Raw genomic sequence first — 16,439 nt, 5'->3', positions numbered from 1 at the left:
ATCAGCGGCTTGGACGCGGACCGGCCGTGCTCTCCCAGAACAATACATTTTCTACTCACGAAAACCATCCTCCTGGAAGCGGACAGGCCGCACCGACAAGACAATTACACCATCCAGCGCATGTGATAATCAGGGAACGATTTCGTCTGTTTCACATCGCAATTTACGATGCAATTTTGATGATTTGCTATGCAATTGTAAAAAGTGCATCGCAAATGTTGCGATCCAATTTGCGAAGCATAATTTGCAACATTTAAGCTTGATACAAAAATATCGATTTTTAACTTGAAACTATTCACATTTAATCAATTTTCCCGCAAGAAAAACGATGCTAAATTAATAAGAAATCACCGCTGCCGCGCCTACTAAACGTTTTCTTCCATGATGTTGAATACAATATGCTGCTCTGGCAGTAGGGCAAAATCGACAAATGAAAACATTCGTTACGCGCTTTATGGAAATTCAACAGCCAATAGAAACACTGGTCTCTGAAACTGTGGCTTCCTCCCCTCAGACATTGGACAAACCAGACTATCTGGTTGTTTTGACATGGAGACACACTCGCACAGGTGTGTAGATTTGTTTATTGGTGACGGTGACTTGGGATTTTATAAATAAGAAACTAATGTTTTCCGCTTGGAAAGTAAGAACGAACAGTTAAAATTGTCCCCTGGATACTCTGACCCACTTGGAACGGAGTTTGCACGTAGCCTGGAACTTTTGTCAGTCGAAGCCGGGAATAAAGACAACCAATTTTGAAATTCATGTTTTGGTTATGTAGGCCCAACCAAGTCTTAAAAATCACACATTGGAGGAAATGGATTTTAGTTACACATCCAGCCTTACTTTGCTTTTTAATCTGCAAAGGTAAAACCATTGTTAACCACCTACGTTCCTCCGCGGTTCCGCCGGTCAGCTCATAAGCTGGACCTTACAATGGCCGACCGGTCGCTCCGCGGAGCCCCCGGAATATTCCAGTTATTGACATGTAAATGAGCCGTCGTGGCCGTGGACATGCCCGGTTGCTAGGGGTTCTTTGGTTACAAAAATCCGCGGACTCCCGCAGAATGCACGCGGAATGGAACGGCTTGAAACTGAACACGGCGGAAAGTTGAAACCGCCACACCGGTCAGTACATGCAGTGTGTAGTCAATTACCGGTGGCTAATGTGCCCATTTGAATTTTCTCCTAGCCTTTTCCCAAGGCGCACACGGCAGCCCCAGATGTCAAGCACTACCCCAAAATCACGCACGAAGAAAGACCATCGCGCTGGTCGTGCGTGATAATAGGGACTTTTCGTTTTCGACGACGGATGGTTCTGCAATAAAGACGCGAAATTTCCACAAGTATAGTTATTGTATTACTGCAGTGAACACTTTGGTAATTACTCAAAATAATTATTAGCATAAAACCTCACTTGGTTTACGAGTATTATGGGGAGCTGTCGATAGTATAAAACCCTGTGATAAACGGCTCCCTCTGAAGTGACGTAGTTTCGAGGAAGAAGTAATTTTCCACGAGTTTGATTTCGAGACCTCAAATGAGATTTTTGTGTTTTTTCTTTCATTATTATCTCGCAACTTCGACGACCAGTCTTCTAACTTGGTTTATTTCAACATATGCATAAAATAACAAACCTGTGAAAATTTAAACTCAATTGGTCGTCGAAGTTGCAAATTGTCACACGAAGTTGTGTGCTTTCAGATGCTTGATTTCAAGACCTCGAAATCTAATTCCGAGGTCTCGAATCAAATTCGAGGAAAATGAGTTATTTCTCTAAAACTACGTACGCTACTTCAGAGGGAGCCGTTTCTCACAATATTTTTTCCTATAACCTCTCCCTGTTACTCGTTACCAAGTAAGGTTTTATGCTAATAAATAATTATTTTGAGTAATTACCGGGAGCCTAAGGTAAAGAACACCAAAAATAATAATAGAGGAAACTAAATAATTTGAATACTTGTTTACCTTCAGGGATTATTCTGTGTGAGCAAAAGTCCAAAGGCTAAAATGTTTTTGTATTCGTCTATTGACGTGTATAGGCTACCTGTGACTCAAAGAGCCATCATAAGGACTGCCATCCGCTGCCGCACAACAACTCAGTGAAAGAAACCATGAAAACAATCTACTCATTTTCAAGGGTGAGTGCAATTGTCTGATTTACTACCTTTGATGTGAAAAACAGGTGCAAATCCCCGAACACGTTTCCTTGAATCGGTCGAGGTCTTTGAAAAGCGTTTGTAACCGTTTATAATAAAATGCATATGGGGAGAAAGATGTGGTAAAAGTAGAATACAATGATCCACACAAACACGCCTCGAAATTGCGTGGTTTTCCTTTAACCTCGTCGACAAACACGGTCGGCCAAGGAGTCAAGTTTCCCGACTACAATGAATGGCCGACCGTGTTAGGTCGCAAAGTGAAAGGAAACCCATGCAATTTCGAGGCAAATTTGTGTGGATCATTGTATTCTACTTTTAAAACATCTTTCAAATTTTTATAACAAACAGTTATAAACGCTTTTTTAATAGACCAACTCGACTGATCCAATGCAACGTGTTCCTTAAATGCAGTGGACACAATTGGTTATTACTAATAGAGTAGTTATTAGCATAAAACCTTACTTGGTTATGAGTAATGGAGAGCTGTTGAATTTATAAACACTCTTCCTTGCTCTATGTTATAAAACATTGTGAGAAACGGCTCCCTCTGAAGTAACGTAGTTTTCGAGGAAGAAGTATTAATTTTCAAACGAATTAAATTTTGAGGAACTCAAGCATTTTGAAAGCATACAACTTCGTGTGACCGACGTGACAATGGTGTTTTTTCTTTCATTGTTATCTCGCAACTTCGACGACCAATTTGAACTTTGACGAACAATTGAGGCTTGTTTTGTGCAAAAATGTTGAGATACTCCAAGTGGAAGATTGGTCTTTGACAATTACCAATGGTGTACCGTGTCTTTAAAAAGGACGTTGCCTTGGATCGGTCGAGTTGCTCTATGAAAGCGTTTGAAACCGTTTGTTATAGAATGCATGGTTAGAAAGATGTTTTAAAAGTAGAATATAACGATCCACACAAATATGCCTCGAAAATGCGTGTTTTTCGCGCGTATAACTTGAAAACCAGGCAACCTCGAGGCAGAATCATTCCGGTGGATTAGTTGTTATATTCTACTTTAAAACATCTTTCTAATAACCGTATGCGTTTTATAAAGAAACGGTTCCAAACACTTTTCATTGACCAACTCGCCCGATCCAAAGCAACGTGCCCCTTTAATATTTTTTTTTATAACTCTCAAGCAGCACAGTGATTTAGTTGGTCGATTCAAGGTTCGTTTGCATTCTTTATAGTCACGGTCTATGTTTAAATACAAAGTGGTATAGCCTTGTCATAGTGATGGGCTGTCATGCATGCAACCATCTCTGTACTCTACCTCCATGTTTTTGTTATGACCAAGTCCGTTAGGCAGAGCACTATGATATAGTGTTGACCTACTATACCCTAACTCGACTTAGAAAGTTTACAAAGGTGTGGCGGTATTTCGCAGTGATACCAGGCAGGCAAAATGGAGTTTATACTGAAACTTGTACCTTTTTCTTCCATTCTCGCAGTTGTTTTCCTTACCGTGATTTCCAAGCCTGTGCATGGAGCAAGTCGGCGCGATCGTCGGGCTGAGTCCTCTTCGGATAACCACGCTAAAGTTCTTGTCTTGGGTGCCGGTGCGTCGGGTCTACAGGCTTCGCGGGTCCTCCATGACGCAGGCATGGATGACTTTATCATTATAGAAGGAGCAGATCAGATTGGGGGCCGTATTCGATCCACTACGTTTGCTAATCGCACCATTGAAATCGGAGCAGGGTGGACTTACGGGCCGGTAAGGCCTGTGACTTACCAACTAGCCATGGATCTAAACCTCGACCGTAGAGCAAGTGACTATGAAAGCTATATAGTCCGTAATGCTACCGGCAGCGACGTCACAGATCAGGCAGATAACGATTACGACAAACTCGAACCGGCCTTTGAAAAATTATTTTCTCTGAAGGCGAGGATACAGAACAAGAAAAGCAACCCTGACATGTCGCAGCGGTCAGCGTTACGTCTTGGAGGTTGGAGCCCGAAAAGTGACACAGAGAAACTCATCGAGTGGTTCGAGATTGACTTTGAGTACGCTGAACCCTCTGAGCTATTGTCCACGTATGAGGCGGAAAATTTTGGTGAGACCTACTTCTTAAAGGATCCGAGAGGATTCATTACAATCTTTGACGTCGTTGCTGGTTTCTTAAAGGAGCCCGAGTTCATCAACCACACCCGTTTGAATCAGCGAGTAGTCTCCATCGATCAGAGCGATCCTGCCTCGGTGGTTGTCACTTGCGATGACGGCACAGTGTACACCGCCGATCAAGTCCTGGTCACCTTCAGTCTCGGTGTCTTACAGAATGACTTAGTTGAGTTTATCCCACCTCTACCGGAGTGGAAGGATGTTGTTATCAAGAAGTCACTCCTAGCTGCCTACTCACACATCTACCTGAGCTTTCCAACTAAGTTCTGGGACGACACGGAGTGGATCCTGCATGCTAGCCCGAGAAAAGGCTACTACCCAGCTTTCTTCAACTTCCAGTCCGAGGGGTATGATCCAAATGGCACGCCCACATTGCTTGCGACTCTAACCGGTAAGCAAATCTTTTCAGCTAACATGACGTCGGCCCAACGTTGGCAAATGTACACATTTTTGGTTGACAGTTGGTAGTGACGTTGCGGGTACTTTGTTTTTACATCAATCTAACGTCAAAAATGTTGGGTCAACGTTGACCCAACTCCACCAAGACGTCGGACTTTGTCGGGCCGACGGTCCAACGTCGGCATACTGCGTTGTGCCAACGTTGGAAATTAACCTTTTTTACTGCTCAACAATCCCCAAGGTTAATAACATGCGGACGCTAGGTTACCCGTATTCTTACTACGTTACTAACGTTGTAAGCATTATTTTACACTGCACGACTTTCCTGATATTAGCACGTCATCGTTTGACCAACGTTGATTAACCACCGACTCTGACCTTTCAAGCGTCTGTTTGACGTGTTTTTGTCCCCTTCTTGTTCTTTAATTAGAGCTTCGCTTTCACTGTTTGTATGTTTCTCTTAAAAAAGGTGACGAGTCAAGACGAGTGGACGCCCAGCCAGTATCTCAAACCAAGGCTGAAATAAAACAAGTTCTTCGCAACATGTACGGGGATAGCATTCCAGACATCGATGATATCTTAATCTCTGGCTGGACGAGTAATCCACTCACCATGGGTTCATACTCCGCTTGGCCCACCGAACTCTCAAGGCAATGCACCGACGCGCTCGAAGGTCGAGTTGACCGCGTTTTCTTCGGAGGGGAAGCGACTTCACCGGTTTACTACAGCTACGTTGAAGGAGGGTTAGACTCGGGCAAGCGGGAAGGGCTTAAGATTCTCGACTGTATGCAGAATTTCGAAGAATGTCCTTTTTATGAGGGAGGTGGCTTAGGGTGTGAGCTTCCGGAAGCAAGTTCAGCAACTTTAGTTCACTGTAGCTCTTATAGTTTCTTTGTACTTGTTACTGGGTTGGTTTACTTTTTGATCTAATAAAGTTCCAATACAGAGGTAGGGCTTAAGCCGGTGGAGTCTGAACGGTAAACGGTTCCACATAACCATTTTTATCCCGAGTAGAGGAACAATTCGAATAAGTAACAGTTTCTCAAATAGATTAGACATTTTAAAAGGGAGGTATGTGTATAATTATTAATAATTGCAAGCGTTATTGGTATAGCTTATGCTTAGAAGTTTACAGCGTAGCTTTCGATAGTATAAAAGGAGCTTGGAAAACAAATCACTTCGAAGGATTTTAGGTTAAAAATTAACATGGTTGTGTCCAAACATTTGAATCTGAGAAGCGTTACAGACGGCAACGCTTCTCAGATTGTTCAATCCTATGACTATTCTTCCTGCGTGAACATAGTTCGTGTGGACATAGTTTATCTCGTCTGAAGCCCTGAGCGCGTATCATCACGGGAGGTTTAGTAAGCTGCACGTTCCGCGTGAACACGAACGTGAACGTGAACGCCAGAAAATGTATCGGTAAAATCTCACGTATTTAGAATACTGAAGTGACCATTTTTCACATCAGGACCGTACGTGCGCGGAGACGTCTTACGTGAGCATGCGATAGGCCCAAAATGGCGATGTTACCAAGAAAAAAAAAAAAAAAAAAACACTATATTGTTGTCCGACGTTCACGCTCACGTGTTTGCCCGCGTAGTGTGCAGCTAAACCTCGCGGGCCAATCTAGCGTGAGCCGAATCGGGGCCAGGGCCATGCATTCAAAAACACAAAAAGATTGCCCCAGATTTTCGGCGCTAATTAAGAGCGCAACCACACCTTTGAATTTCAAAGCACGTATCTTCAATTTTTGCAACGGAGTAAAATGACCAAACAGCCCCCCCCCCCTTTAAAGGATTTGGGTACTTTTAGTAACACAAAACACAATGTCCACAGATTTACATTAAGATTACACCGTTTGAAGATAATGATAATAATTATAAACCTTACCTTAAAATATCAGATGCTGAGGTGCCCTAATGAGAAATGAGTAAAACAATGTCATGAAAATACTTTTTTACATGCTAAAATAATTTTCATCTTATGATAGTTTGCCTTTAGAGTTTGTTTAATACCTGTACGATTATACTACAGTTAAACTCACGTTTTCAACTCTGTGTGGGTCATTACATGTATTGTACTCGTACAAGCATTAGTAAAACAGTTGTAGCAGTCTACCCCCACTAAAAATTCAAACAACAGTAATGAATATTTTTGCGAGGGTTCAGTGGTTTAAAAAAACAGTCACCTAAAAATGTATGTTTTTTGTTTACTGTTGTAAACACTTACCATCATTTTGTTTGGGGTTCCGCTATGAGGCATATTTGTTTCCTTCTTGGTACTAAGGGTTATTGCAGCACAAAACTTAAGTGTTTCATTAGGAAGGTTATGGGAAGGATTTTAAATTTGAATGTGTTGTCTGGTTTCTTAAATGAAAAAACAATTATTATACGAAATGGCCGACAAAATTATAGGTTAAACAACTAGCGGTTGGGAAAAATTTAACGAAAGGGTTTGTGTATAATAAAAAAGGCTCAATAAACTCAAACTTTGATGGCAAGAGTTTTTCTTTTGTAGAGGCGGAATCGGTCGTCTGGGTAACCTTTTCCCAACCTATTTAAGGCGCCTTGTCAAAACCTCCCGAGCGTTCCTCTGCGGAGAGTCTGCGGACTGGACAGCAAATACCACCGTTGCTAAGGACCTCGGACAGTCCGCAGAAGAACAGTCATGTGCGTTGAAGCGCAGCGAGGTTAATGAGCTATTCATGCCGGGCGCTATTGTTGGTATAACAATGAGTCTCATGAATAAACAAGTTGTATTTTCGCGTCATGAATATCAGCGGCTTGGACGCGGACCGGCCGTGCTCTCCCAGAACAATACATTTTCTACTCACGAAAACCATCCTCCTGGAAGCGGACAGGCCGCACCGACAAGACAATTACACCATCCAGCGCATGTGATAATCAGGGAACGATTTCGTCTGTTTCACATCGCAATTTACGATGCAATTTTGATGATTTGCTATGCAATTGTAAAAAGTGCATCGCAAATGTTGCGATCCAATTTGCGAAGCATAATTTGCAACATTTAAGCTTGATACAAAAATATCGATTTTTAACTTGAAACTATTCACATTTAATCAATTTTCCCGCAAGAAAAACGATGCTAAATTAATAAGAAATCACCGCTGCCGCGCCTACTAAACGTTTTCTTCCATGATGTTGAATACAATATGCTGCTCTGGCAGTAGGGCAAAATCGACAAATGAAAACATTCGTTACGCGCTTTATGGAAATTCAACAGCCAATAGAAACACTGGTCTCTGAAACTGTGGCTTCCTCCCCTCAGACATTGGACAAACCAGACTATCTGGTTGTTTTGACATGGAGACACACTCGCACAGGTGTGTAGATTTGTTTATTGGTGACGGTGACTTGGGATTTTATAAATAAGAAACTAATGTTTTCCGCTTGGAAAGTAAGAACGAACAGTTAAAATTGTCCCCTGGATACTCTGACCCACTTGGAACGGAGTTTGCACGTAGCCTGGAACTTTTGTCATTCGAAGCCGGGAATAAAGACAACCAATTTTGAAATTCATGTTTTGGTTATGTAGGCCCAACCAAGTCTTAAAAATCACACATTGGAGGAAATGGATTTTAGTTACACATCCACCCTCGCTTTGCTTTTTAATCTGCAAAGGTAAAACCATTGTTGACCACCTACGTTCCTCCGCGGTTCCGCCGGTCAGCTCATAAGCTGGACCTTACAATGGGCGACCGGTCGCTCCGCGGAGCCCCCGGAATATTCCAGTTATTGACATGTAAATGAGCCGTCGTGGCCGTGGACATGCCCGGTTGCTAGGGGTTCTTTGGTTACAAAAATCCGCGGACTCCCGCAGAATGCACGCGGAATGGAACGGCTTAAAACTGAACACGGCGGAAAGTTGAAACCGCCACACCGGTCAGTACATGTACATGCAGTGTGTAGTCAATGGGAGACTTTCTGGGACGATAGAGGGCAGCAGACTTACCGGGTAAATCCATTGTTCTCAGAATTATGCGCATGTTCAGAACTACGTAAACAATGGAAATATACCCGGTATGTCTGCTGCCATCTAGCGTTGGAAAGTCTCCTATTACCGATGGCTAATGTGCCCATTTGAATTTTCTCCTAGCCTTTTCCCAAGGCGCACACGGCAGCCCCAGATGTCAAGCACTACCCCAAAATCACGCACGAAGAAAGACCATCGCGCTGGTCGTGCGTGATAATCATGGGGGTGCCGCCGCCGCGTGCGCCTTGATTTAAAGCTTACTTTATCCAAGCGGTGCATGGTCTAGACTTATGGACAAGTCGTGAAATCGGTCCAACGCGGTGAGTTAGTCGAGTTGTGGCGGTGCTCTCGCGAGATCATTGCTCTCGCGCGAACTGCTGGCTTCCCGATGAGTAGAAATCTACGCGTGGTTTCACCCCAGTCGCTTCAGATAGAGGCTCGATGAAGCTGTTCATGCCATCGTATGGTTTTGACAAAAGGCTACAGTGGACGCTGAATCGAATGCCACGCCAGGTCATTTGTAAACGAACAATGAATTAATTTATATTTTGAAGACGAAAAATAAATAAAAACGACCAACCAAAAAACAACGAACAAACAAAATCAGCAGGGTGCTCATCGACCCGTAGAAAAAAAGTAGTTTAAATTGTCACGGTTCTAAAGTTTATCAATGACTTTATAGCCATGGTGCAAGGTTAATTACAAATATAAGCCATGCATTATTTCCGAGGGCTGGCATATTATTCAACCAAGTCCCACACTAGGCAGGGCTTGTACTCAACTGACCTAAAAAACGAGTTAGGTGTACCAGGCAGGCAAAATGGAATTTACACTTAAACTTTCAACTTTGTCTGCAATTCTCGCAGTTGGTTTCCTTACCGTGATTTCCCAGCCTGTGCATGGGGCAAGTCGGCGCGATCGTCGGGCGGAGTCTTCCTCGGATAATCACGCTAAAGTTCTTATCTTGGGTGCCGGTGCGTCGGGTCTACAGGCTTCGCGGATCCTCCATGACGCAGGCATGGATGATTTTATCATTATAGAAGGAGCAGATCAGATTGGGGGCCGTGTTCAATCCACTACGTTCGCTAATCGCACCATAGAACTCGGAGCAGGGTGGACTTACGGGCCGGTAAGGCCTACAGTCCACCAACTTGCCAAAGACATTAACCTCGACCGAAGAACAAATGACTACGACAGCATTACAATCCGTAATGACACCGGTAACAACGTCACCGATCAGGCATTTGGCGACTACAACAAATTCGAACCGGCCATGGAAAAGTTATTTTCTCTGAAGGCGAGGATACAGAACAAGAAAAGCAACCCTGACATGTCGCAGCGGTCAGCGTTACGTCTCGGAGGTTGGAGCCCGAAAAGCGACACAGAGAAACTCATCGAGTGGTTTGACATTGAATTTCAGTTCGCTGAATCAACGGAGGTATTGTCTGCAAGTGAGGCAGAAGATTTTGGTGAGACCCAATTCTTAAAGGATCCGAGAGGATTCAAAGCAATCTTTGACGTCGTTGCTGGTTTCTTAAAGGAGCCCGAGTTCATCAACCACACCCGTTTGAATCAGCGAGTAGTCTCCATCGATCAGAGCGATCCTGCCTCGGTGGTTGTCACTTGCGAGGACGGCACAGTGTACACAGCTGATCAAGTTTTGGTTACCTTCAGTCTCGGTGTCTTACAGAATGACTTAGTTAAGTTCATCCCACCTCTACCAGAATGGAAGGATGTTGTCATCAAGAAGTCTCTCATAGCTGCCTACACGCACATCTACCTGAGCTTTCCAACTAAGTTCTGGGACGACACGGAGTGGATCCTGCATGCTAGCCCGAAAAAAGGCTACCACCCAGCTTTTTTCAACTTCCAGGCTGAGGGGTATGATCCAGACGGCACGCCTACATTGCTTGACACTTTAACCGGTAAGGAAGTGTATTAAAAATATTTGTTTTCAATATTCCATTTGATTTTCCTACTCGCCAAAATCCCTGAATTCGACTTTTGGGTATAATTGTTTTATTGTGACTCCGATCGGCCAAATTGTAGGTAAACCCACTTTCTGAAACACAACATGGTAGACAGAAATTTCAGATAGTCATCTCGCGGGCCAGAAATAGTAGGAGAGTTGCAGGTTTAAAAGGCAGTGACTGGGCAGGACACCTTGTATTGGCTTCTAGAACTATCCATCTCTAGTCACACTTGTTTTTTCGTTTCTCTTAAAAGGTGACGAGTCAAGACGAGTTGAGGCCCAGCCAGTATCTCAAACCAAAGCTGAAATAGAACAAGTTCTTCGCAACATGTACGGGGATAGCATTCCAGACATCGAGGATATCTTAATCTCAGGCTGGACGAGTAATCCACTCACCATGGGTTCATACTCAACTTGGCCCACCGAACTTTCCAGGCAATGCACCGACGCGCTCGAAGGTCGAGTTGACCGCGTTTTCTTCGGAGGGGAAGCGACCTCAGCAGTACATTACGGCTACGTTGAAGGGGGGTTGGATTCGGGCAAGCGGGAAGGGCTAAAGATTCTCGACTGTATGCAGAATTTCGAAGAATGTCCTTTGTATGCAGGAGGTGGTTTAGGTTGTGAGGTTCCGGAAGCAAGTTCAGCAACTTTAGTTTACTGTAGTTCTTATAATTTCCTTTGTCACTTATTTGTTTTTGGATTGGTGTATTTACTGATCTAGTAAAAGGTTTCCTCGATTTGGAGAATGCTTCACCATACGGCCTATGCAGATGGAGACTGAATGATAGACTGATTAACATTGTATTCGACCCGGAACATTATAACAGTTTCTTTATGTAGACCGTATACGTTTAGTAACAATTGTTTTAATGGCAAACTTTAGCAAACAAGATGCCTACAGAAGCTTTGGAGATAATGATGGTAGAAAGCTTCCCTGAAAATATTACTTGCTGAGGTGCTGTTGATTTTTGAGAAATGAGTAAAACAATGTAATGAAAATAATTTTAGTCTCAATGATTATATGACGAAAATTATTTTAGCATGTAAAAACGTATTTCCATGCATGACATTGTTTTACACATTAATTTTTTCAAAAACTATAGCACCTCAGAAACTAAAACTAAGGTGAATTCTCTACTATATCATTATCTTCAAACGGTGTAAGTTAAATGTAAATCTGTGGACATTGTGTTTTGTGTACCAAAAAATACCCAATTCCTTAATTAAATAGGCAGTTTTGAAAACCTTTCAATTCGGAGTAGGTTTCTATGTCCTAAATTTTAAATCTTAGCAGCGTTACTGTCGGTAATTCTCTGCATTTTCGTCGATATCTCAAAGGCGTCAGCGAATTTAACATAGAAACTAGAAATTTAGAGTTTGTAAAACAAACTCTAGGTGTTCGGATGTGTGAAAAGGGGTTGTTTCACAAGTATGTTCACTTTACTAGTCACAATAAAAAAGCACAAATCAAAGCAAACAATCGCTTTGGCCTACATGGTTGGTCACAAACATACCCATTTCATATGATGTATAGATTGTCAAAATAGCTTTTGTGGTTGAGGACATAGGAATTTATGAATAATGCCGACTGTAGAAGAGACTACTAACAAGAAGGGAAATGTCTTGAAACAGGCTTAAGCGAAGCTATAGAAAAGAAAAGAAAACAAAAACAGAGGAGCGCACTTCATTTTGGTGACTCTGATCGTTTTTTTTTCTTTAAACCAGACCATTGCCAGACTTGTATTATTTGATCAAAAGGTTTACATTTCAACCTAAGGGTCAATAAATAACGCCTTTTCAAAGTATTGTTCAGTCACTTCCGGTTAAGACAGTTTAAAAGGTCAAGAAAAAGTCACCAACGTATTCATTTTCGTTAAGTTCGTAAAGCCCTTTCATAATATATGATGTATAGATTGTCAAAATAGCTTATGTGGTTGAGAAAATAATATGAACTTATGAAGTATTGACGACTGAAATGAAGACTACCTAATCAAATGGGAACCGTATGTTGATAACGCCTCGAACACAGACTACATGTATACCGAAACATGTATACCACGCGCTATATGGGGCTGGATGAACACATGCATACACTATACGTCCGTGTACATTACACACGTTGTGTGTGTACAATCTTTACATACGACCAATGGGGGAATTTCGTAGTTCTTTATACATGAATTTTTGAATTTTCAAATATTGCACATTGCACATTGCTTTGTTCTCAAGATTTGTTGAAAACGCCTTGAAAAGGGAATAAAATTGAAGCTTTATAAAAAAGAAATGAGGCGTAGGAACGATTTGTTTAACTTGTTTAGTATATTGTCATAAATCATACACTAATTATTATTGTTGACTTCCTTTCTATCATCTTCGCTGCAGATCTCGAAACTGCCCTAAGAGTTACTCACAAGAATATTGTATATCCAGTATAAATAAACTTTAAATTTTTCAATGCGATTTGATTATTTGTTACTTTGATAATTCACAACTTCATACTAGCCATGGTTTATGTTTACATTATCAAGTTATATTCCTGAAAGACTTTGGATAGGCCTACTTATCGGGGTGCAAGAAACATTGATGTTTATTTACATTAAAGTAAAGGTATATACGTTATGATAATTGTTAAGCGTCAAGAATAGTGTGTGCATTTTATGAAAGGCTTGCTTTATTTTAAGATAATGATTTTCGTACAGAGCGGGCTGTTAATTTTTAGACTAAGTAAAGTACAGTTGCTTTAAATCTAATATAAAACAAAGGCAAATCGGTGGAACTGCAAAACAAACCCAAGCCCCTCGCAAATGTTGACTAAAACATAATGAGTTTAGTACAAAATTAATTCTACTTGTAGGTTGTATCGATCGAGAAAATAAGGAATACAACACAACGAGTGGAAATCTTTTACTGGATCCACGACCATTCGGTGACTCTTTCAGAATTTGCTGTATTCTGAAGAAGCAAAAATAACAAGAAAATTAAACAAAGTTTGATTAAAGGAAAATCAATTAAACAAAATGTGAAGGCTTATTATTTTGTTTATCAATTATTAATACTGTATTGAATTTATATTGCACCCTCTTCAGGACCAGCCTGTTCAAAGGCGAGGGGGTGGTCATTGAAACGATTCAATGTAAGGAAATTGCACAAGTTACTGCTTTTGAAGTGAACAACTTAAAACCTACTTATGATGTATAAAGTTTGTAACAAAGTTGTGCAATAAATAAACACTTATTTTGAAAAGGAATGATTTTCACACAACGCTTACCGTTTTATCATGGTCGGTTAAAACCTACTGTGCCGTCCGGGACGCCGTCCGACACCCTCCAATAGCCATATACTTCTCGGTGTTTGATCAAAACGTAACCAATGTTCGTCTTTTTCTGCTTCTATTTTCTCACCTAATTAAAAGCCATATGAATCACTGAAGAAGGTGGCCATCTAAGCGAAACTTCGCCTTTAATTCCATGTTGATCATTCAGCAATGAGGAGGACTAGAAGGGAAACAAGTACACGCCGAGTATAAGCCAAATTCAGATCTATGTTGTACGCCATTGCTCTACGTTGTAAGTACGGTGACTACGGAGCTCTAGAAGTGCCATCCCACATAATTTATCTCATCAAGACGACTTATTTCGTGGAATAAGTTAACTTACCGACATATTTTATCTTGCTAAGTCGACTTATTCAAAACAATCAGCTGACTTAACAACATAATTTATCTCACCAAGTCAACTTATATGAAATGGTAAATCGACTTACTGACATAATCCATCTCACCAAGTCGACTTAGATAAAATGATCAGTCGACTAACTGACATAATTATCTCACCAAGTCGACTTACAGAAACTAAGAAGTTGACTTACCAGCCTGAACACGCATTGAGATGTGTGTGTATCAAACCTTGTGCACCACTATGAGAGCACTCTATTTCCTAGTCTTTATAATTATTGCTTTTTAACTTTACGTTTGCGGGCTAAAAGTAAATGTAATACTGCAATGCCCCTTTAAATGATGTTTGACCAGGCAAAGATATAAAGTAGGTTCCAACGGTTACAAACTATTAGTATGATTAGCCCGTGCTTAGCCCGCTCATGGGGGTTCCATTGTTTGTGATTAAATTTACTTCATTATCATTATGTTTGACAACTTGGACCGAGCACCTCTGGGTCAAAAGAATTACGGATTTATTTTAAACACATGTCATGACACGGCGAAACGCGCGGATACGAGGGTGGGTTTTCCCGTTATTTTCTCCCGACTCCGCTAACCAATTGAGCCTAAATTTTCACAGGTTTGTTATAGAAGTTGTGATACACGAAGTGTGGGCCTTGGGCAATACTGTTAACCTAAAGGGTCCAATGGCTTTAAGTCATGTTTGACGCCTTGGATCGGGCACCAATAGGGCAGGAGATGTTAAGGAGGTTCCAAACGATACATAATTAGTATGCTTAGCCCGGTCGTGGGTTCCAGTATTTTCTTATTTTATGTAAATAACATTACATGTGTGAAGGACTTGGGGAGCCGGGGCGCCCTCTACTCCAAACAGATAACCAATGTGTAGTGTACCACAAAACGGTAAAACTGAAAGTTTAATGCAGAAAGTACAACAACTATAAGTACAGAGCAATAGATTTAAGTACAAACTGAATAAAGATTAATAGCACAATAACAACATCCGGAATAACAAATAACTAAAAAAGATCACCAAAAAAACACTTAATTAAAGAAATAACAATTTCCCAAGCATGAAATTACTCTTACAGAATTGTTCTCTCTGCGGGCTCAAGATGTCCTCAACTATAATAAACCTCTCCTCAAAACACTACTCTTCTCGTCATCTTCAACCTACAAATTAAAAACAATGCATAAATTATTTAATGCACTCAATACACGTACACACAGCGAGTGTCCAGTCATAAGCAGGCAAGGCCCAAATAAGGAAAACAGCTCATGAATATTCATAGCGTCAAAATAAAAATGGCGAGTGGATGTTTTTAGGCAAGCCCTGTTACGCACAAAAACCCAAGTCTGAACCTTACAACTCCCACACATAAATATAGTTATACAACCATAAAAAGACCCCAGAACTTCCAGAAAGAGTAAACATCACTAAGCAGGGGGCCTGCACGGCTACTTCTCCGAATTACCCATTAGCTAAATCACAATGGCCTTGCCAAAAAATGAAATACCAAGGAACAAAAACTACGTGAATGAGAGAACGACTAGAAGGCGGAAAATGATACGGCGGGAAAACATGACTGAAAAATACATGCTAATTAGACAACATCTACTGAAAATTTATCTAAAACCCCATTACAAATATAATCCAAGCTTACCACTAATCTTCACTACAACAAGTCCAAAAAAGGCCTACAAGGGGAAAAAGAGGCACTTTCTACTGAGTGGTTTGACGAAAACTAAATTCTACAGAAAACTTATTGGCGAAGAGCACTAGCGCAACACGAGAGGGCGCTATACCAAAAAGGCGTAACTTTGGGGGCAGAGATGAACATAACAACATGCGTTAAAGGAACACGTTGCCTTGGATCGGTCGAGTTGGTCTATAAAAAGCGTTTGTAACCGTTTGTTATAAAATACATAATGGTTGGAAAGATGTTGTAAAAGTAGAATAAAATGATCCACACAAATTTGCCTCGAAATTGCGTGGTCTTCCTTTTACTTTGCGAACTAACACGGTCGGCTATTTTTGGGAGTCATAAAAAACAGGATCTATGGAAAAGCTGAAAATAAAAACCATGTCGAAATATACCATTGTTATTCAATAG

At 41.2% G+C, this 16,439-nt stretch overlaps 2 protein-coding genes and 1 long non-coding RNA gene across 3 annotated transcripts; 2 read left to right on the top strand and 1 right to left on the bottom strand.

Annotated features, from left to right (window-relative positions):
* The first annotated feature begins 3,514 nt into the window (after positions 1-3,514).
* Positions 3,515-6,232, top strand: LOC117305166 (polyamine oxidase 7-like). The gene is made up of 2 exons (XM_033789965.1): positions 3,515-4,673; positions 5,151-6,232. Exons 1-2 carry the CDS (start codon positions 3,569-3,571, stop codon positions 5,609-5,611), a joined length of 1,566 nt encoding a protein of 521 aa, XP_033645856.1. The 5' UTR covers positions 3,515-3,568; the 3' UTR covers positions 5,612-6,232.
* A 2,886-nt stretch (positions 6,233-9,118) lies between these two features.
* Positions 9,119-11,434, top strand: LOC117305417 (polyamine oxidase 7-like). Its single transcript, XM_033790287.1, has 4 exons — positions 9,119-9,197; positions 9,544-10,602; positions 10,904-11,246; positions 11,371-11,434. The coding sequence occupies exons 1-4, from the start codon at positions 9,119-9,121 to the stop codon at positions 11,432-11,434; spliced, it is 1,545 nt and encodes a 514-aa protein (XP_033646178.1).
* Positions 11,435-12,931: 1,497 nt separating this feature from the next.
* Positions 12,932-16,082, bottom strand: LOC117305443. The gene is made up of 4 exons (XR_004520674.1): positions 15,990-16,082; positions 15,415-15,498; positions 13,918-14,143; positions 12,932-13,601 (listed from the first exon to the last, which is right to left on the bottom strand). It is a non-coding gene; the product is annotated as an uncharacterized LOC117305443 (long non-coding RNA).
* Positions 16,083-16,439: the final 357 nt, after the last annotated feature.

Source organism: Asterias rubens, chromosome 22, assembly GCF_902459465.1.
Source record: "Asterias rubens chromosome 22, eAstRub1.3, whole genome shotgun sequence".
NCBI lineage: Eukaryota > Metazoa > Echinodermata > Asteroidea > Forcipulatida > Asteriidae > Asterias > Asterias rubens.
This window is presented reverse-complemented; position numbering and strand designations above follow the sequence as displayed.